The sequence below is a fragment of the Crinia signifera genome, chromosome 19 (genome assembly GCF_055691185.1).
Source record: "Crinia signifera chromosome 19, ASM5569118v1, whole genome shotgun sequence".
Classification (NCBI taxonomy): domain Eukaryota; kingdom Metazoa; phylum Chordata; class Amphibia; order Anura; family Myobatrachidae; genus Crinia; species Crinia signifera.
Genome location: NC_139226.1, coordinates 3,409,678 through 3,430,600, shown reverse-complemented (window position 1 = coordinate 3,430,600; position 20,923 = coordinate 3,409,678). Strand labels below are relative to the sequence as shown.

At 52.8% G+C, this 20,923-nt stretch overlaps 1 protein-coding gene across 5 annotated transcripts; it reads right to left on the bottom strand.

Annotated features, from left to right (window-relative positions):
• Positions 1 to 6,603: 6,603 nt before the first annotated feature.
• TMEM82 (transmembrane protein 82) lies at positions 6,604 to 19,520 on the bottom strand. 5 transcript variants are annotated; one of them, XM_083161814.1, is made up of 8 exons: positions 18,776 to 19,515; positions 18,422 to 18,461; positions 18,262 to 18,362; positions 15,582 to 15,654; positions 11,703 to 11,877; positions 10,158 to 10,566; positions 8,860 to 9,047; positions 6,604 to 7,496 (listed from the first exon to the last, which is right to left on the bottom strand). In XM_083161814.1, exons 3-8 carry the CDS (start codon positions 18,329 to 18,331, stop codon positions 7,401 to 7,403), a joined length of 1,011 nt encoding a protein of 336 aa, XP_083017940.1. In that variant the 5' UTR covers positions 18,332 to 18,362; positions 18,422 to 18,461; positions 18,776 to 19,515; the 3' UTR covers positions 6,604 to 7,400. The 5 variants fall into 5 exon arrangements, with proteins under 5 accessions (XP_083017940.1, XP_083017942.1, XP_083017939.1 ...); XM_083161816.1 differs by having other exon boundaries at positions 19,066 to 19,515; XM_083161813.1 differs by lacking the exon at positions 18,422 to 18,461 and having other exon boundaries at positions 18,262 to 18,369.
• Positions 19,521 to 20,923: the final 1,403 nt, after the last annotated feature.

Here is a 20,923-nt window from a genome sequence, read left to right as displayed (position 1 = left end):
GTTGACATGAGTTTTTGAAGATTTATTTTTCATTTTAAGAATGTTTTCATATTCATTCTCATGTGTCGACATGGTCACCAATGAAGTGCCACACTTATGTCAACATTTAATGTGTTGACCTTTCGGTGTTGATTTTTTCTCGTGGCTATTTGCGGCACCCCAGCGACCCCCTCCCGCGATTGGCGTCACCCACCCCCCACGACCCCCCCTCCCGCAATTCACGGCACCCCCCGCGACCCCCCCCCCCCGCACAATTCACAGACACCCCCCATCTCCCTCCCCCCCCCCATTCACGGCAACCCCACGATTAAATGGCACATGCAAAACACTGACATGGCTATGGTCGACAATGAAAAAGGTTGACATGAGCTTTTGAAGATTTATTTTTCACTTTTTGAATGTTTTCATATTCATTCTCATGTGTCGACATGGACACCAATGAAGTGCCACACTTATGTCAACATTTACATGTGTTGACCTTTCTGTGTTGATTTTTTCTTGTGGCGATTTGCGGCACCCTCCCGCGATTCGCAGCACACCCCCCACAATTCGCGGCCCCCACAGCGACTCCCGCGATTCGCGGCCCCACCCCGTGATACCCCCCCTCCTGCGATTCGCGGCACCCTGCGACCCCCCCTCCCACGATTCGCGCCAACCCCCCGGGCTCCCACGGTTCGTGGTACCCCCCTACCGCGATTTCTATCCCCCCCGACCCCCCCTCCTGTCATTGCGGCAACCCCCCGCGACCCACCCTCCCATGATTCACTGCAACCCCCAGCGCCCCTCCCCCACCCACGATTCGCGGCACCCACACCCCCCCGCGACCCCCCTCCCGCAATTCACGGCATCCACACATGACCCCTCCTCCCGTGATTCGCGGACACGCCTCACCTCCTCCCTCCCCCCCCCCCCCCGCGCGCGTGATTCACGGCAACCCCAGGATTAAATGGCACATGCAAAACACTGACACGGCTATGGTCGACAATGAAAAAGGTTGACATGAGTTTTTGAAGATTTATTTTTCTTTTTTTGAATGTTTTCATATTCATTCTCATGTGTCGACATGGACACCAATGAAGTGCCACACTTATGTCAACATTTACATGTGTTGACCTTTCTGTGTTGATTTTTTCTTGTGGCGATTTGCGGCACCCTCCCGCGATTCGCAGCACACCCCCCACAATTCGCGGCCCCCACAGCGACTCCCGCGATTCGCGGCCCCACCCCATGATACCCCCCCTCCTGCGATTCGCGGCACCCTGCGACCCCCCCTCCCACGATTCGCGCCAACCCCCCGGGCTCCCACGGTTCGTGGTACCCCCCTACCGCGATTTCTATCCCCCCCCGACCCCCCCTCCTGTCATTGCGGCAACCCCCCGCGACCCACCCTCCCATGATTCACTGCAACCCCCAGCGCCCCTCCCCCACCCACGATTCGCGGCACCCACACCCCCCCGCGACCCCCCCTCCCGCAATTCACGGCATCCACACATGACCCCTCCTCCCGTGATTCGCGGACACGCCTCACCTCCTCCCTCCCTCCCCCCCCCCCGCGCGTGATTCACGGCAACCCCAGGATTAAATGGCACATGCAAAACACTGACACGGCTATGGTCGACAATGAAAAAGGTTGACATGAGTTTTTGAAGATTTATTTTTCTTTTTTTGAATGTTTTCATATTCATTCTCATGTGTCGACATGGACACCAATGAGGTGTCACACTTATGTCAACATGTGTCAACATGTGTTGACCTTTCTGTGTTGATTTTTTCTTGTGGCAATTTTTTTCCAGTGACAACTATGTGCACGTCAACCTACACATCATCAACCAATTCTTTGTATAATATATAACACCTGTTCTGTTTTACTGTAGGTGTTTTAAGTCAGATCTTTTACTGCTACTATTACTGTTTATGTAAATGCATTCTGAATGACAGCAACATCCTACCATCCTTCTACAAGAATATATAACCAACTAGGTGATTTATCGCGCCCCATGCCCCCCCCTCCCGCAATTCACGGACCCCCCGCGCACCCCCCCTCCCGCAATTCGCAACCCCCCCTCGCACGATTCACGCCCCCTCCCGCGCTTTGCGGACCCCTGCCCCCTCCCACGATTCACGTCACCCCCGCGCACCCCCCCTCCCGCAATTCGCAATGCCCCCTCCCGCGCTTTGCGGACCCTCGCCCTCTCCCGCGATTCGCGGACACCTGCGCCCCCTCCCTCCCTTGATTCACGGCACCCCCCGTGCCCCTCCCGCAATTCACGGCACCCCTAAGCCCCTCTTTAGTCCCCCGTTTACTCACACACCCCTATCACTACCCAGCTTCCTGCTCTCCTGAACCGTAACTTCCATCACTGGGGAGTCGCTGACGCTGTTTTGCCCACAAGCCCCTATCATGCCTCATAGCCCAGCCTCCTGCTCTCATGTACCCTAACTCCCACCCAGTAGGAGGAGACACTGACTCAGGGCCACCATCCTGTACTCCTGTACTGCCACACTGGACCCTCACCCACTGGCAGAAGCTGCACAGTATCTCCCACCCTCCTCTTTAGTCCCCCTTATTCCCACACACCCCTATCACTACCCAGCCTCCTGTTTTCCTGTGTTGTGACCTCCACCAGTGGGGAGCCGCTGACTCAAAAACACCCTACTATACTATTGCACACACACCTAAACAACATGCACACACAGCCCCCCCCCCACACACCCACAAATGTCACTGTACCATCCACACTATCAATGTACATCTTACTCTGTAACCGCTTTTTAATTAAACAAAACAATACACACCCCCTTCCACATCATATTCTCTCTATTTAACACATTTTACCTATAACTCAAGTTGCAATACAGGCATCTTACATACAATTCTAACCATCTTTCTCATATACAAATGTTCACAAATTAAGGGGGCGCAGCCCCTTACGACGGTGTAAAGAGCGCCCGTAGGGCGTGATGAATCACCTAGTCTTTTATAATTATTGATAAAATCTGTGGAATATTAGTTAGGACTTATACCTTAATAATGATTACATTAAAATAGGGAGGGGGGGGGGGGAAATGCTGTGCCTAGGGGTGGCCTGACCCCTAAATTCGCCCCTGTGTGTTTTTTTTTTTTATATATATATATATATATATATATATATATATATATATATATATATATATATATATATATATATATATATATGGCACATGTACTGTGATGTGTCTGGGACCCATGTGGGCTGTTAGCGGCAAGGCGTCACAGTGCTGCCCCATAACGCCAGTCCTATCCCGCTCACGTCTCCTGTTTCTGTGCCTGATGGTCTCATATATCCCCTCGCTCAGGAAATCCCTGCGCTATGAGGTCAGAGACCTCGCAGGTTGATAATTTGCGCCAGATGTAAAACACGTCACAGGCAATCTGCCATTCCGGAGCCCGGAGAGATGCCGGCAGGCTGGTACAGACCAATGTAATAGGACCAGAGACTGGCACACGGGTTCACTGCCACCTTTACATTGCCAGCTCAGTTGGACCGGGCAACCTTTGTGGGAATTGTGAGCTGAGCAGGTTATATATAATGTACAGTGCTGTGTAATAAAGGGTGACCCCAGGATTGTGGGCAGCTGTGGCAGGTGATAGTCACCCCTTGCCACCTGGGCACCACTGCTGGCTGCTGTATTATCACAGGGCTATACCGTAATGGGTGGCACGGAGAGGGTCCGATGATGGATGGCAAAGAGGGCATGATGGAACAGAGAGATGCACAGGGGGCATGATGGAACAGAGAGATGCACAGGGGGCATGATGGAACAGAGAGGGGCACAGGAGGATAGTGAAACAGAGAGGGGCACAGGGGCAGAAAGCAGAGGTGGTATAGAACAGAGGGTCTGTGCCCATGTGCCAGTTACAGATTTTGGGGCTGATGTAACCAGATTCCTGCTCTGACACGTTCTCTTTCCACTGGAGACAGATCCAGTTTCTGCTGTATTTGTGTTAACCCCTCGGTGGCCAAAGTCCCGCCTATTCCTGCTGCGCCTGTACTGGTGGTACAGGACCTGAACTGGTTAATGCGGCACCGCTGTCATTTCCTGTGTACATAATGCGCTGCAGGAAGAGGGGATTTATACTGGGAATCCTGCCGGGAACGTGTCTGACCCTACTCCCGGCATCTCTTCCTTACGGTGAGGCACGAGGTGCTATGTGCCCCGCTGTAGCCTGAATACGCTCTGGTGCTGTACTCACTCCTGATAAATTCTGGTGATACTTAATATTTGTGGCTGACCCCGGAAAATGGTTGTTTTCACGGAATTAAATGCAAATATTGTATGATAAATGGGTCCCCTAGTACGCTGAGGCTCTCCTTGTGGGGTGAGGTGCATCTATCAGTGCAGGTAGGGGAGCTGGGGGCCCCCGAAAAATGAAGTGCCCTGCCCCCTATGTTCGATGTTCCACCACATCCATCATGGCCACACCTCCTTCCAGCCACAAGTGCACCTCCAATGCTACAGGTCCAGGTCTGGACCTCCAAAAACACTATAATAAAGCTAAACACACACTGCGCGATGTGTGTGCGCAGCGCCACTGCCTGAGATCCGATGGGGGAGCATACACACCTGGCAATGCCAGCAGCAATGGGGAGGATTAGGGCTAGGCTGCGGGGGATGTGGGGTAGGGCTAGGTGATGGGGGTTAGGTAGGGTGACCAACTCATCCCTTTAATCCGGGACACATATTAATTACACAGGTTCTGTGGCAGTTTAAAACCAGGTGAAGGCCAGCCACAGAACCTGTGTAATTAATGTGTCCCGGATTAAAGGGATGAGTTGGTCACCCTAGGGTTAGGGTTAGGCCGCGGGCGGTGGGAGTTAGGGTTAGGCTGCAGAAGGGGACGGGGGCTAGGCTGCGGAGAATGGGGGTTAGGCTTAGGCTGCAAAGGGTGGGGGTTAGGATTAGGCTGCAGGGGATGGAGGGGGGAGGTTAGAGTTAGGCTGCAAAGGGATGGGGGTAAAGGGTTACAGAGGGTGGGGTTTAGGCTGTGGGGGATGGAGGTTAGGCTGCAGGGATTTTGGGGTTAGGCTATGGAGGGGGAGGTTATGGCTAGGCTGCAGAGGGTGGGGGTAAAGGGCTAGGCTGTGGAGGATGGGGGTTAGGGTTAGGTTACAGAGGATGGGATTAGGGCTAGGCTGCAGAGGGATGGGGGTAAAAGGGTTAGGCTGTGGAGGCTGGTGGTTATGGCTAGACTGCAGAGGGTGGGGGTAAAGGGCTAGGCTGTGGAGGATGGGGGTTATGGGTAGACTGCAGAGGGTGGGAGTAAAGGGTTAGGCTGCAAGCAGGGAGTGTTGGGGGGGGGGGGGGTAGAGGGACAGGGTTAGGTTACTGACGGAGCTCCTGTCGGGATTTCCTGTAACTTGCGGTCGTTTTCTGATCGCTAACCTAGCTTCCCCACTACTGCAATATTATATGTATCCCAGCGGGTTGTGTTTGTGGCCGGCGTGATGGTGAATTGCACAGAGAGGCAGCTCCACTTTCATCAATCAAATAGAGAAATCAGGGAACAGAAGAGAGGAATTAATATCATCGGTTTTTCACACCTGCGTGAGGCGACATCTAGTGGTCACTCAGCTAACTACATTACTTCTATTTCCTCACAGACCCACATTTATCAAACAATATTTGCGGCTAAATCCCTGAAATTAGCCGCAAATATTAAGTATCACAGTGATGTACAAAAGGGAGACTACAGAATAGCGAGATTCACCAATAATCCCTGTTGCACATCGCCGGCATTCGCATAGTTAATAATCGCACATGCAGTAACATATGCGATTATTAACGCAAAAGCGATGCCCGGCGATGTGCACCGGGTCCCCCCTCCCTGTCGGAACCCTTACACGGCTGTAAGGGCTCCGGTTCCTCCTCCCTGCACTCAGAAGTGGTGCAGGCAGGAGGAAATCACTGGTCCGGGCAGCACAGCAGGAGGCTGCCCGGACACAGGTGAGGGGGGTGCGGCGCAGATCGGCGGGGGAAGCAAAGGGAAGCCCATAGGCTTCCATGGGGTTACGCCAAATAGGAACTGGCGTAACTCCCCGCAGCGAAGTCCCAGCAATGGTCCCAGCATAGGTTACAATGGGCTGACGCCGAGGCACGGGGGGGGGGGGGGGGGCAATGCTGACCGCGCATGCACTTCCGGCTGAGCGCATCGCAGGGTGCCCTGTCCCTGCGAGCGGGGGATGATACATCACACCATTAGGAGTGCATTTTACAACGCGATCCTAAGCGGTAATATTACGCCCATATCACATTATAAATCCGATCAATGATAAATGAGCCCCATAACCTGCCAATTATTATATTAGGCCTTATGTCTGACCTCTGACCTGATGCACATGGAACCGAGCATCGCGTTGGGGCAGATATCAAACACCTGCGATCAGGCTTCCACCGGAATGGGCTAAATCTCACCAGTGTATAGGGGTCATGAGAAGGAATTATTATATCATCTGAATTGAGGGCAGAAAACAATTGGCTGGCACTTCGCTGCAATTACCAACCCAAAGACAAATTGCGCACTTACTAATAAAGTAGCCAGTTAAAAAGAAGCAGAAGAAGAAGAACCCGTAAACAAAATGATTTAAATAAAAAAAAACACCAAATGAAATTACCAATAAAAATCCGGAGTGTTCTCTGGAATCAGCTCTGGAATAATAATACACTAAACCTTGTTTTGTTCACAGTGTCATAGTGTGTACAGCATGGCGGTATGGGGAGAAGTGATCAGAAGGGCAGATTCCGGAACGTGGGTTCTTCCACCGGGCCACCAGTATCGCATTTATTGAGTGTTCCGATATTAGACGTGCTGGAATAAATGGTTCCTGTCTAACTCCTCCCTGTGTGGACCTTGGTGGGCATTGTCCAGGGGTGGTCTCGGGGAAATGTCTGATGGGCCATATTGTAAATGGACGCGTTTCTCTGTGGGAATCTCACCCTTCATCAGGAGGAAGGTGGCCACTGACCCAGGGCCCACATGGAAGTGGTGATGTGCTTCCAGCAACCCTGCCATGTGGCACATTTACTGATGGTTACACTTGGGATCTCAGGATCAGTGGTTAACGCACTGGTGATCCCACCCCATAGACAAGCATATTCCACCAAATACAACGTGACCCTGAGGCCACCACAGAAGGTCCCACCAAGTCCATAGCTTCAGCTTGTGTGGGTGATCCAGAACGGAGTGTGGGATTCTGAGGGGGATAATAAACCAAGGGTGGCGCAAACAGACGATCACACCCATTGTCCAGTCCCGCAATCTCCTGGTGTCCGATGCACTACAAGTCCCATAAACCACCTCACCTCCCCAAGTCATCTATTCCCATAGTAAAAGGTGTAGGGCACATAATTCCGGTTGCACGTCAGTCCTGTTCCTCCGGGATGCGCTCGGCCCTCAGGCTGCTGTCTTTCCTGGGAGCGCGGAATGTCCGGGATGATAATATTCTTGCTGCATAATCCTAGAGAAGAAGCCAAACATTGGTGAGAATACGCATGGACAGCGCACACGCCATATTACAGTAGGTTAGATACGCCCACAGCGTATCCAGTAACCAACACAAAGAGGATGGATGGAGATACCGCAGTTATAATGACCGCTGAGGCTGCGCACATGTCTGAGTCTTTATGCTGTTACTAATTACTATACTCTCCGGGACCTTGCAAAGCGTCACACGGGCACTGAGTACCGCCCTGTCCATCACAGCGTACCCTCCCGCATAGCATCACAGCGTACCCTCCCGCATAGCCTGGTACCAAGGCCGCTCTCTCTACCCCCTCATCATGTCCTGGCACACCTGCCATCAGGCCTCATTGCCAGTACAGCAGGTCACCTGTCTGTCCCCTACTCCCTAGATCAGTGATGGCTAACCTTGACACTCCAGCTGTTGTTGAACTACACATCCCAGCATGCCTTGCTACAGTTTTATTATTTGGCCATGCTAAAACTGATGCAGGGCATGCTGGGATGTGTAGTTCAACAACAGCAGGAGTGTCAAGGTTAGCCATCAATGCACTAGATTGTAAGCTCCTTGGAACAGGTCTCACAGCAGTCTTCTACTCAGGGACCGTCTATTAGCCATTCCCCTTTTACCTCCTAGTCACCGCCCCCTCACATCTCTTTGCATCTGGATAGCCACTCCCCCTTTACATCCCAGTCACCGCCCCCTCACAGCTCTGTGCATCTGGATAGCCACTCCCCCTTTAGCTCCCAGTCACCACCACGGACTCATCCTCACCTCTCTATGCATCTGATAAACCACTCCCCCATTTCCTTTCAGCCCCCGCCCCCTTACGTCTAGGAGCATCTGATAAGCCACTCCCCTGTTACCCTCCAGTCTCCACCCCCTCACATCTCTGTGCATCTGGGTAGCCACTCCCCTGTTACCTTTCAGTCACCGCCCCCACACATTTCTGCCACCAATTAGAACAGAACCCAGACACGTGTGCGTTGGACTCAGGCGCGGGTGCAGAAGGGAAGCCATCGGCCATATGTGCCCCCTACCTTATTATAGCATCACTGTCAGTCTCTGCCATCCGCATAGCCATCAGACCTAGTGTCTGTGTACTAAGCCTTGGGGAGAGATAAAGTACCAGCCAAATGAGCTCCTAACTGTCATGTTACAGACTGTGGGGCTCATGCATCAATGATGGATAGAACTCTTTGTGAATAATAACATTCATTGCAGATTTTATAGGGTGCTCCAGCCAATCATGTGCTTGAAAACGACAGTTGTGAGCTGATTGGCTGCAGCTACAGCTCTGGGCCAATAAGAAGGAGCTATTCTGTCCTGGCACGGTACGCGCCATAGACCGCCATCTCACCTCTTCCCGGCAAATGTCCATCATCACCCCGGCGTGCGCCAGACACCACAGCTCTCCCACCAGTGAGATGAAGATGTGCAAGATATCGGACCATCTCCCCACAGTCATCATAAGAATCAGGAGGCCCCCCATACGCACAAACACCGTCTGGTACGCCATCTGCTCCGTGGGCTTCTGGTTCTGCTCCTCTGTATCATAAACACAGAGATATACGGGAGATGCGGGAGCACAGAGATGCACAGGAGAGGCGGGATCGCAGAGATGCACAGTAGAGGCGGGATCAAAGAGATGCACAGGAGAGGCGGGATCGAAGAGATGCACAGGAGAGGCGGGAACGCAGAGATGCACAGGAGAGGCGGGAACGCAGAGATGCACAGGAGAGGCGGGAACGCAGAGATGCACAGGAGAGGCGGGAACGCAGAGATGCACAGAAGAGGCGGGAACGCAGAGATGCACAGGAGAGGCGGGAACGCAGAGATGCACAGGAGAGGCGGGAACACAGATGCACAGGAGAGGCGGGAACACAGAGATATACGGGAGATGCGGGAACACAGAGATGCAAGTTATATAAGGAGCAGTACTGGGCTAAGTAAGGTGTATAAGGGGCACTGCCCTGCAGTGTAATGTGTATAAGGTGAACTACTTGGCCGCGTAAAGGTGTATATGGGCCACTACTGTGCCATGTAAGGTGTATATGGGCCACTACTGTGCCATGTAAGGTGTATATGGGCCACTACTGTGCCATGTAAGGTGTATATGGGCCACTACTGTGCCATGTAAGGTGTATATGGGCCACTACTGTGCCATGTAAGGTGTATATGGGCCACTACTGTGCCATGTAAGGTGTATATGGGCCACTACTGTGCCATGTAAGGTGTATATGGGCCACTACTGTGCCATGTAAGGTGTATATGGGCCACTACTGTGCCATGTAAGGTGTATAAGGGCCACTACTGTGCCATGTAAGGGGTATAAGGGCCACTACTGTGCCATGTAAGGTGTATAAGGGCCACTACTGTGCCATGTAAGATGTATAAGGGGCACTACCCTGCAGCGTAATGTGTATAAGGTGAACTATTTTGCTGCGTAAGGTGTATAAGAGGCACTACTGTGCGGTGTTGTATGAATTGGTACTATACAGTAGTCATCCCTCTTTCTCAGCAAGGTCATGTGGCTATATTTTTGGCACACATGTTCCTCAATTATCTTTCTATCACAGGTCACCAAAATGACCAGCTCAGATTGCACCTCTGGGGGCTTTCCATACATTTGGGGCGGATGCACTATTGCACAGTTACCTTGCATATATATAACCAGCAGGGTGTAGCAGATGGTCAGTGGGGTCCAGAACCGTACGGCCTCTGCGGTGCTGAGGAAATCCCGGTTAATCACAGCCACGGCTGCCAGGTCGGACACGAGGAAGGCCACTTTCAGGGCGCGGCGCAGGACTGTGGGGATCTCATGCCACCATGCCAACAGTGTCAGGCACACCCCACAGTACCGCTTACTGCTGTGCAGCTGGTACATCACCCCCACGTGCCGACCCATCCGCCTCGTCTGCCACACAATCAGGGAGGACAGACCAACCGCCAGCAGCAGGTTCCAGGTGCGGTGAGGGGCCCCTTCGTGCAGGTAATCCAAGCTGCAGGTCACCCCACATCCCAGGGAGAACTGGCAGAGCAGGAAGAGCTGGGAGCTGTGAGTGCCCTGGGAAGAGAGACCACAGTTACCCCCACCTTATTCAGAGAGTAGGGGGCCTGAGATGTGGTGGGGTGCGAATGGAGGTTAGTCCACGCGGCAGAGGGCCTGAGACGTGAGAGGGGAGCGAATGGAGGTTAGTCCACGCGGCAGAGGGCCTGAGACGTGGTGGGGAGCGAATGGAGGTTAGTCCACCCGGCAGAGGGCCTGAGACGTGGTGTGGAGCGAATGGAGGTTAGCCCACTCGGCAGAGGGCCTGAGACGTGGTGGGGAGCGAATGGAGACTAGTCCACGCGGCAGAGGGCCTGAGACGTGGTGGGGAGCGAATGGAGGTTAGTCCACCCGGCAGAGGGCCTGAGACGTGGTGGGGTGCGAATGGAGGTTAGTCCACGCGGCAGAGGGCCTGAGACGTGGTGGGGAGCGAATGGAGGTTAGCCCACGCGGCAGAGGGCCTGAGACGTGGTGTGGAGCGAATGGAGGTTAGCCCACGCGGCAGAGGGCCTGAGACGTGGTGGGGAGCGAATGGAGACTAGTCCACGCGGCAGAGGGCCTGAGACGTGGTGGGGAGCGAATGGAGGTTAGTCCACGCGGCAGAGGGCCTGAGACGTGGTGGGGTGCGAATGGAGGTTAGTCCACCCGGCAGAGGGCCTGAGACGTGGTGGGGAGCGAATGGAGGTTAGTCCACGCGGCAGAGGGCCTGAGACGTGGTGGGGTGTGAATGGAGGTTAGTCCACGCGGCAGAGGGCCTGAGACGCCGCGGGAGCTGCAGGCCGGAGGTGGCACCGCTGGAGAGCCGTGGGGTCCTAGTTCCCGTCAGACGTGACAATCAGTGTCCATTGTATATATATACTTCCTGTGGTATCCGGTTGGCTGACAGACAACGTCTACTCCGCTATGTCAACATGCACAAGGTCAACAGGAGTTTTTAATGTTTTTTCCCATTTTTTGGGACTAACGTCACTAACACCCTGTGCACTAACATGGCCGGCTGCACCCTGAATACAGAGCCACCAATGAGCTATACAAGTAAACGTCATTACATACCCTACAGGACGGGCAGAGGGCAGGAGGATGTAACTGGGGCAGGGGGTGATACTCAGGCAGTGGCCCGGGGCATGGTCTCCTCTGGGGATCACATTACAAACCTTTGGCAGGGACAGGATCATGGAAACTGCACGCAGGGAGAACTCCAGGGTCACCAGGGCCCCCACCCGTGGTCCCAGCAGGGAATAGAGGAGGGTGAGGAGCAGGAGATGGAGAAGATCCCTGATCCGGGACTGGGAGCTGAGCTGGGCGGCTCTCTTCTGCCTGTCAGGGTCACTGTGTGCCAGAAGGGAGAGGAAGACAGTTAGTGGCATTGTTTGGGCGAGATCTGGATCTGCCGTAAGTCTATGAAAATGCAGGATCCACACTAACTCACACACACTAGTTAGTAGGTGCAGGAGTTAGTCTCTGCGTACTTGTTAGTAGGGGCAGGAGTTAGTCCCTGCATATAGTGGGGCCAGGAGCTAGTTTCTGCATAGTAGTTAAAAGGGTTCGGAGGTAGTGTACTAGTTAGTACGGTTAAGAGCAAGTTTACTAATTAGTAAGGTTATGAGTTAGTCTCTGTATACTAGTTAGTAGGGTTTCGAGGTAGTGTACTAGTTGGTAGGGTTACGAGGTAGGCTCTGTGTACTAGTTAGTAGGGTTAGGAGCTAGTCTCTGTGTACTAGTTAGCAGGGTTAGGAGCTAGTCTCTGTGTACTAGTTAGCAGGGTTAGGAGCTAGTCTCTGTGTACTAGTTAGCAGGGTTAGGAGCTAGTCTTTGTACTAGCTAGTAGAAATATGAGCGAGTCTCTGTATACTAGTTAGTAGGTAGTGTACTAGTTGGTAGGGTTACGATTTAGGCTCTGTGTACTAGTTAGTAGGGTTAGGAGCCAGTCTCTGTGTACTAGTTAGCAGGGTTAGGAGCTAGTGTACTAGTTAACAGGGTTAGGAGCTAGTCTTTGTACTAGCTAGTAGAAATATGAGCGAGTCTCTGTATACTAGTTAGTAGGGTTACGAGGTAGGCTCTGTGTACTAGTTAGTAGGGGTAAGAGCTAGTCTCTGTGTACTAGTTAGCAGGGTTAGGAGCTAGTGTACTAGTTAACAGGGTTAGGAGCTAGTCTTTGTACTAGCTAGTAGAAATATGAGCGAGTCTCTGTATACTAGTTAGTAGGGTTACGAGGTAGTGTACTAGTTGGTAGGGTTACGAGGTAGGCTCTGTGTACTAGTTAGTAGGGGTAAGAGCTAGTCTCTGTGTACTAGTTAGCAGGGTTAGGAGCTAGTGTACTAGTTAACAGGGTTAGGAGCTAGTCTTTGTACTAGCTAGTAGAAATATGAGCGAGTCTCTGTATACTAGTTAGTAGGGTTACGAGGTAGTGTACTAGTTGGTAGGGTTACGAGGTAGGCTCTGTGTACTAGTTAGTAGGGGTAAGAGCTAGTCTCTGTGTACTAGTTAGCAGGGTTAGGAGCTAGTGTACTAGTTAACAGGGTTAGGAGCTAGTCTTTGTACTAGCTAGTAGAAATATGAGCGAGTCTCTGTATACTAGTTAGTAGGGTTACGAGGTAGTGTACTAGTTGGTAGGGTTACGAGGTAGGCTCTGTGTACTAGTTAGTAGGGGTAAGAGCTAGTCTCTGTGTACTAGTTAGCAGGGTTAGGAGCTAGTGTACTAGTTAACAGGGTTAGGAGCTAGTCTTTGTACTAGCTAGTAGAAATATGAGCGAGTCTCTGTATACTAGTTAGTAGGGTTACGAGGTAGTGTACTAGTTGGTAGGGTTACGAGGTAGGCTCTGTGTACTAGTTAGCAGGGTTAGGAGCTAGTCTCGGTGTACTAGTTAGCAGGGTTAGGAGCTAGTATCTGTGTACTAGTTAGCAGGGTTAGGAGCTAGTGTACTAGTTAACAGGGTTAGGAGCTAGTCTTTGTACTAGCTAGTAGAAATATGAGGGAGTGTACTTGTTAATAGGTATAGGATCTAGTAGGGTAAGGAGTAAGTGTTCTAATTAGTAAGGTTATGAGTTAGTCTCTGTATACTAGTTATTAGGTTTAGGAGCTAGCATACAAGTAAGTAGGGTTACGAGGTAGTGTACTAGTTAGTAGGATTAGGAGCTAGTGTACTAGTTAGTAGGGTTAGCAATTAGTCTGTTCTAGTTAGTAGGGATAGGAGCTAGTGTACTAATAGTACAGGTAGGAGCTAGTGTACTAGTTAGTAGGGTTAGGAGCTAATCTCTGTGTACTCTGTAGGGTTATGAGGTAGTGTTAGTATTAACATTAGTATTAGTAGGGATATGAGCGAGTGTACTTGTTATTAAGGATAGGAGATGGTTTACTAGTTATTAAGGATAGGAAATGGTGTACTAGTTAGTAGGGATAGGAGCTGGTGTACTAATAGTACAGGTAGGAGGTAGTGTAATAGTTAGTAGGGATATTAGCGAGTGTACTTGTTATTAAGGATAGGAGATGGTGTACCAATTACTAGGGTTAGGATAGTTAGTAGCTGTGTACTAGTTAGTAGGGTTAAGAGTTAGTCTCTGTACTAGTTAGTAGGGTTAGGAGTTAGCCTCTGTGTATTAGTTACTAACTAGTACAGAGACTAACTCTTAACCCTACTAACTAGTACACAGCAACTATCTCCTAACCCTAGTAATTAGTACACACAGACTAGGAGTTAGTCTCTGTACTAGTTACTAGGGTTAGGAGCTATTGTTCTAGTTCAGGGGTGGCCAACTCCAGTCCTCGAGAGCTACCAACAGGTACACAGGTGCACTCATTAGTGACTGACACATTTTAAAAGATCCACGGGTGGAGCTCAATACTTCACTTGTGATTCTGTGAGGAGACCTGGAAAACATTAACTGTTGGTAGCTCTCGAGGACTGGAGTTGGCTACCCCTGTTCTAGTTAGTATGGTTAGGAGTTAGTGTAGTAGTTAGTATGGTTAGGAGTTAGTGTAGTAGTTAGTATGGTTAGGAGTTAGTGTAGTAGTTAGGGGCCCATTTATCATGATCGCATTTACAATGCGATCTGGGCGGAATATTACCGCCCAGGTTCGCATTGTAAAATGCGATCATATCGGGGCAATGTATCAATATTAATGGCACAGGGACAGGGCTCCGATACAAGCCCGTCCCTGCGAAGCCCTAACCCGGAAGCCGGGGGGGGTCTGCGCATGCACGGTTATGCGCTGACCCCCGCTGACCCCTCTTACCGCACTGCCCTGCTCGGGCAGTGCGAAGTGTAGGCTACAATGGGCTATCGCCACATTACAATGGCGATAGCCCAGGGGTGCGATGCCGGGCTGCCCGATGTTGATACATCGGGCAGCTTCGCATCCCCCATAGAAACCTATGGGGGATGCGGCCGGTGGCGCTGCAGGGATCGGAGATTCCTGCTGCGGTCCCCTGTGATACATTAGGGGGATACTAAATATTCGTTTTCGGGGATTTAACCGCAAATATTGCTTGATAAATGCGGCGCTTAGTATGGTTAGGAGTTATTTTAGTAGTAAGTATGGTTAGGAGTTAGTGCAGTAGTTAGTATGGTTAGGAGTTAGTGCAGTAGTTAGTGTAGGAGTTAGTATGGTTAGGAGTTAGTGTAGGAGTTAGTATGGTTAGGAGTTAGTGTAGGAGTTAGTATGGTTAGGAGTTAGTATGGTTAGGAGTTAGTGTAGTAGTTAGTATGGTTAGGAGTTAGTATGGTTAGGAGTTAGTGTAGGAGTTAGTATGGTTAGGAGTTAGTATGGTTAGGAGTTAGTGTAGGAGTTAGTATGGTTAGGAGTTAGTATGTTTAGGAGTTAGTGTAGGAGTTAGTATGGTTAGGAGTTAGTGTAGGAGTTAGTATGGTTAGGAGTTAGTATGGTTAGGAGTTAGTATGGTTAGGAGTTAGTATGGTAGTTAGTGTAGTAGTTAGTATGGTTAGGAGTTATTGTAGTAGTTAGTGTAGTAGTTAGTATGGTTAGGAGTTAGTGTAGTAGTTGGCTCAGTATATTACGCAGCGAGGGAACTTACCTCAGACACATGATGTAAAGATGAACCTTCATGAAGTTGTAGAGGACGGACACAGCGCTGGCTCCAACCAGACCTGGAAGAGGAGAGAGATTGTTCCAAAGTACAGAACTATTTCCTATCTATCACACAGACTCATGGATGAGGACCATGGCACACTACATTAGGGGGCTACAACATGGTCCTCATGGCACCCCCAACAGTCCAGGTTTTCTGTATATCCTTGGCACAGCACAGAGGGTTAAATCAAATTGACTGAGGTACTAATTAAGTCACCTGTGGCCAAGCATGGCTATCCTTACAAACTGGACCATTGTGGTGTCTGAGGATCGGGTCAGGAAACCTCTGGTCTATGGATTACAACAAGGGTCTGGGAACAGGGGCCTGGCACATGGGACTCCCCACACCTGGGAACAGGGGCCTGGCATGCAAGATTGGGGACCCCACGCACCTGGGAACAGGGGCCTGGCACACGGGACTCCCCACACCTGGGATCGGGGGCCTGGCACACACACTGAGGTCTGGGATCGGGGCCTGGCACACAGGAATCCTCACACCTGGGAACAGGGGCCTGGCTGACGGGACTCCCCACACCTGGGATCGAGGGGCCTGGCATGCACACTGAGGTCTGGGATCAGGGGCCTGGCACACGGGAATCCCCACACCTGGGAACAGGGGCCTGTCACACACACTGAGGTCTGGGATCGGGGGGCCTGGCACACAGGAATCCCCCCACACCTGGGATCGGGGTGCCTGGCACACGGGACTCCCCACACCTGGGAACAGGGGCTGGCACACGCACTGAGGTTTGGGATCAGGGGCCTGGCACACGGGACTCCCCACACCTGGGAACGGGGGGCCTGGCACACGCACTGAGGTCTGGGATCAGGGGCCTGGCACACTGGACTCCCCACACCTGGGATCGGGGGCCTGGCACACTGGACTCCCCACACCTGGGATCGGGGGCCTGGCACACGCACTGAGGTCTGGGATTGGGGCCTGGCACACAGGAATCCTTACACCTGGGAACAGGGGCCTGGCTCACAGGACTCCCCACACCTGGGATCGAGGGGCCTGGCATGCACACTGAGGTCTGGGATCGAGGGCCTGGCACACAGGAATCCCCACACCTGGGAACAGGGGCCTGGCATGCAGGATTGGGGACCCCAAGCACCTGGGAACGGGGGGCCTGTCACACACATTGAGGTCTGGGATCGGGGGGCCTGGCACACGGGACTCCCCACACCTGGGAACAGGGGCTGGCACACGCACTGAGGTTTGGGATCAGGGGCCTGGCACACGGGACTCCCCACACCTGGGAACGGGGGCCTGGCACACGCACTGAGGTCTGGGATCAGGGGCCTGGCACACTGGACTCCCCACACCTGGGATCGGGGGCCTGGCACACTGGACTCCCCACACCTGGGATCGGGGGCCTGGCACACGCACTGAGGTCTGGGATCGGGGGCCTGGCACACGGGACTCCCCACACCTGGGATCGGGGGCCTAGCACACGCACTGAGGTCTGGGATCGGGGGCCTGGCACATGGGAATTCCCACGCCTGGGATCGGGGGCCTGGCATGCACACTGAGGTCTGGGATCAGGGGCCTGGCACACAGGAATCCCCACACCTGGGAACAGGGGCCTGGCACGTGGGATTGTGGACCCCATGCACCTGGGAACAGGGGCCTGGCACACGGGACTCCCCAGACCTGGGACACACACACTGAGGTCTGGGATCAGGGGCCTGGCACACGGGTCTCCCCACACCTAGGATCGGGGGCATAGCACACACACTGAGGTCTGGGATCAGGGGCCTGGCACACAGGAATCCCCACACCTGGGAACGGGGGGCCTGTCACACACACTGAGGTCTGGGATCAGGGGCCTGGCACACAGGAATCCCCACACCTAGGAACGGGGGGCCTGGTAGACAGGAATCCCCCCCACACCTGGGAACAGGGGCCTGGCACGCTGGATTGTGGACCCCATGCACCTGGGATCGGGGGGCCTGGCACACAGGAATCCCCACACCTGGGATCGGGGGGCCTGGCACAAACGAATCCCCACACCTGGGATCGGGGGGCCTGGCACAAACGAATCCCCACACCTGGGATCGGGGGGCCTGGCACACGCACTGAGGTCTGGAATCAGGGGCCTGGCACACAGGAATCCCCCCCACACCTGGGAACAGGGGCCTGGCACGTTGGATTGTGGACCCCATGCACCTGGGAACAGGGGCCCGGCACACAGGAATCCCCACAGCTGGGAACGGGGGCCTAGCACGCACACTGAGATCTGGGATCAGGGGCCTGGCACACAGGAATCCCCACACCTGGGATCAAGGGGCCTGGCATGCAGTATTGGGGACCCCACGCACCTGGGAACAGGGGCCCGGCACACAGGAATCCCCACAGCTGGGAACGGGGGCCTAGCACGCACACTGAGATCTGCGATCAGGGGCCTGGCACACAGGAATCCCCACACCTGGGATCAAGGGGCCTGGCATGCAGTATTGGGGACCCCACGCACCTGGGAACAGGGGCCCAGCACACAGGAATCCCCACAGCTGGGAACGGGGGGCCTGTCACACACACTGAGGTCTGGGATCGGGGGAGCCTGGCACATACAGGGTCTAGGGGGAATCTCATTCCCAAGCAATATAACAAATAAAGTCCTCACCTTGTAGCAGGGAGTCCACGCTGCCCCAGAACTGCCAGGGAACCCCGGGTATATAGGAGAAGAGTCCCATCCTCAGCCTGGCACAGGAGCCAAGAGACAGCCTGATATCTGAGCGCAGAGAGACAGCCTTATATCAGAGCGCAGAGAGCCAAGAGACAGCCTTATATCAGAGCGCAGAGAACCAAGAGACAGCCTGATATCTGAGCGCAGAGAGACAGCCTTATATCAGAGCGCAGAGAGCCAAGAGACAGCCTTATATCAGTGTATAGAGAGCCGGGAGACAGCCTTACATCAGAATACAGAGAGACAGACTTATATCAGAGAGCCAGGAGACAGCCGTATATCAGAGTGCAGAGAGACAACCTTATATCAGTGTACAGAGAGAGCCAGGAGACAGCCTTATATCAGTGTACAGAGAGACAGCCTTACATCAGTGTACAGAGAGACAGCCTTACATCAGAGTGTAGAGAGACAGGAGACAGTCTTACATTAGAGCACAGAGAGACAGCCTTACATCAGTGCACAGAGAGCCAGGATACAGCCTTACTGTATATCAGAGCGCAGAGAGACAGCCGTATATCAGAGCCAGGAGACAGCCTTACAACAGAGTGTAGAGAGACAGAGGTATATCAGAGCCAGGAGACAGCCTTATATCAGAGTGTAGAGAGACAGAGGTATATCAGAGCCAGGAGACAGCCTTATATCAGAGTGTAGAGAGACAGAGGTATATCAGAGCCAGGAGACAGCCTTATATCAGAGTGCAGAGAGACAGCCGTATATCAGAGCACAGAGAGACAGCCTTACATCAGTGCACAGAGAGCCAGGATACAGCCTTATATCAGAGCGCAGAGAGACAGAGGTATATCAGAGCCAGGAGACAGCCTTATATCAGAGTGTAGAGAGACAGCCTTATATCAGAGTGTAGAGAGACAGCCGTATATCAGAGCCAGGAGACAGCCTTATATCAGAGTGTAGAGAGACAGCCATATATCAGAGCCAGGAGACAGCCTTATATCAGAGTGTAGAGAGACAGCCGTATATCAGAGCCAGGAGACAGCCTTATATCAGAGTGTAGAGAGACAGCCATATATCAGAGCCAGGAGACAGCCTTATATCAGAGTGTAGAGAGACAGCCGTATATCAGAGCCAGGAGACAGCCTTATATCAGAGTAAAGGTCAGTATGAGCCCTGACAACTGATTACACAGAGCAGAGGTGCAGACGTTAACCCCGGCAGCTCCGGATTCCTCCCTCCTGTCTATAGGGAATGACTGGGAACTGCCCCTCTAACCCATTAAAGGTCGTGATTTAAGGATATCCATGCTTGAGGACAGGTGACTTATAATTAGTACCATAGACAAACTGATTTAAGCATCTGGATCCAAACATAGAGAGCCTTCAGGTGCGTACACACGGGGGCGATTTTGTACAATATCGCAGGAAATATGGTCGCTAAGTGACCATATTGCCCGCGATGGGAGTGTGGTGCGCGCTCCCGTTTTTACCCCTGTAGTGATCGCTGGTCGCAGGAACATGCTCCTGCGACCAGCTGATTACCACTGCCGGGCTCCCCTGGTCGCTGATGCAAACGGGACACTGAGCGATATATCTCCCCGTGTGTACGGGGCTTTAAACCCTGGTCTGTAATGAAGAAGTTTGGGAAACTCTGCCCTATATTATATATACTATAGTCCAGTAGTTCTAACATTCAGTCCTCATTACCCCACGCAGTGCATGTTGTACAGCAGTGGTCAGGGAACCCGGTCATCATTACCCCACGCAGTGCATGTTGTACAGCAGTGGTCAGGGAACCCGGTCCTCATTACCCCACGCAGTGCATGTTGTACAGCAGTGGTCAGGGAACCCGGTCCTCATTACCCCACGCAGTGCATGTTGTACAGCAGTGATCAGGGAACCCGGTCCTCATTACCCCACGCAGTGCATGTTGTACAGCAGTGGTCAGGGAACCCGGTTCTCAGGACCCCACGCAGTGCATGTTGTACAGCAGTGGTCAGGGAACCCGGTCCTCATTACCCCACGCAGTGCATGTTGTACAGCCGTGGTCAGGGAACTCGGTCCTCATTACCCCCGCGCAGTGCATGTTGTACAGCAGTGGTCAGGGAACCCGGTCCTCATTACCCCACGCGGTGCATGTTGTACAGCAGTGGTCAGGGAACCCGGTCCTCATTACCCCCGCGCAGTGCATGTTGTACAGCAGTGGTCAGGGAACTCGGTCCTCAGGCCCCCATTCAGTGCATGTTGTACAGCAGTGGTCAGGGAACCCGGTCCTAATTACCCCACGCAGTGCATGTTGTACAGCAGTGGTCAGGGAACCCGGTCCTCATTACCCCACGCAGTGCATGTTGTACAGCAGTGGTCAGGGAACCCGGTCCTCATTACCCCACGCAGTGCATGTTGTACAGCAGTGGTCAGGGAACCCAGTCCTCGTTACCCCACGCAGTGCATGTTGTACAGCAGTGGTCAGGGAACCCGGTCCTCGTTACCCCACGCATTGCATGTTGTACAGCAGTGGTCAGGGAACCCGGTCCTCGTTACCCCACGCAGTGCATGTTGTACAGCAGTGGTCAGGGAACCCGGTCCTCAGGACCCCACGCAGTTCATGTTGTACAGCAGTGGTCAGGGAACCCGGTCCTCATTACCCC

What these genes read in the sequence shown, in the direction of transcription:
- TMEM82 (XM_083161814.1), bottom strand. Translation starts at nt 18,331, where the DNA reads ATGGGACTCTTCTCCTATATACCCGGGGTTCCCTGGCAGTTCTGGGGC. An exon ending in CTTTACATCATGTGTCTGAG is followed by an intron (nt 11,878 to 15,581) that starts GTAAGTTCCCTC and finishes TCTGGCACACAG; the next exon opens with TGACCCTGACAGGCAGAAGA. An exon ending in GCTGGTTATATATATGCAAG is followed by an intron (nt 9,048 to 10,157) that starts GTAACTGTGCAA and finishes TTTATGATACAG; the next exon opens with AGGAGCAGAACCAGAAGCCC.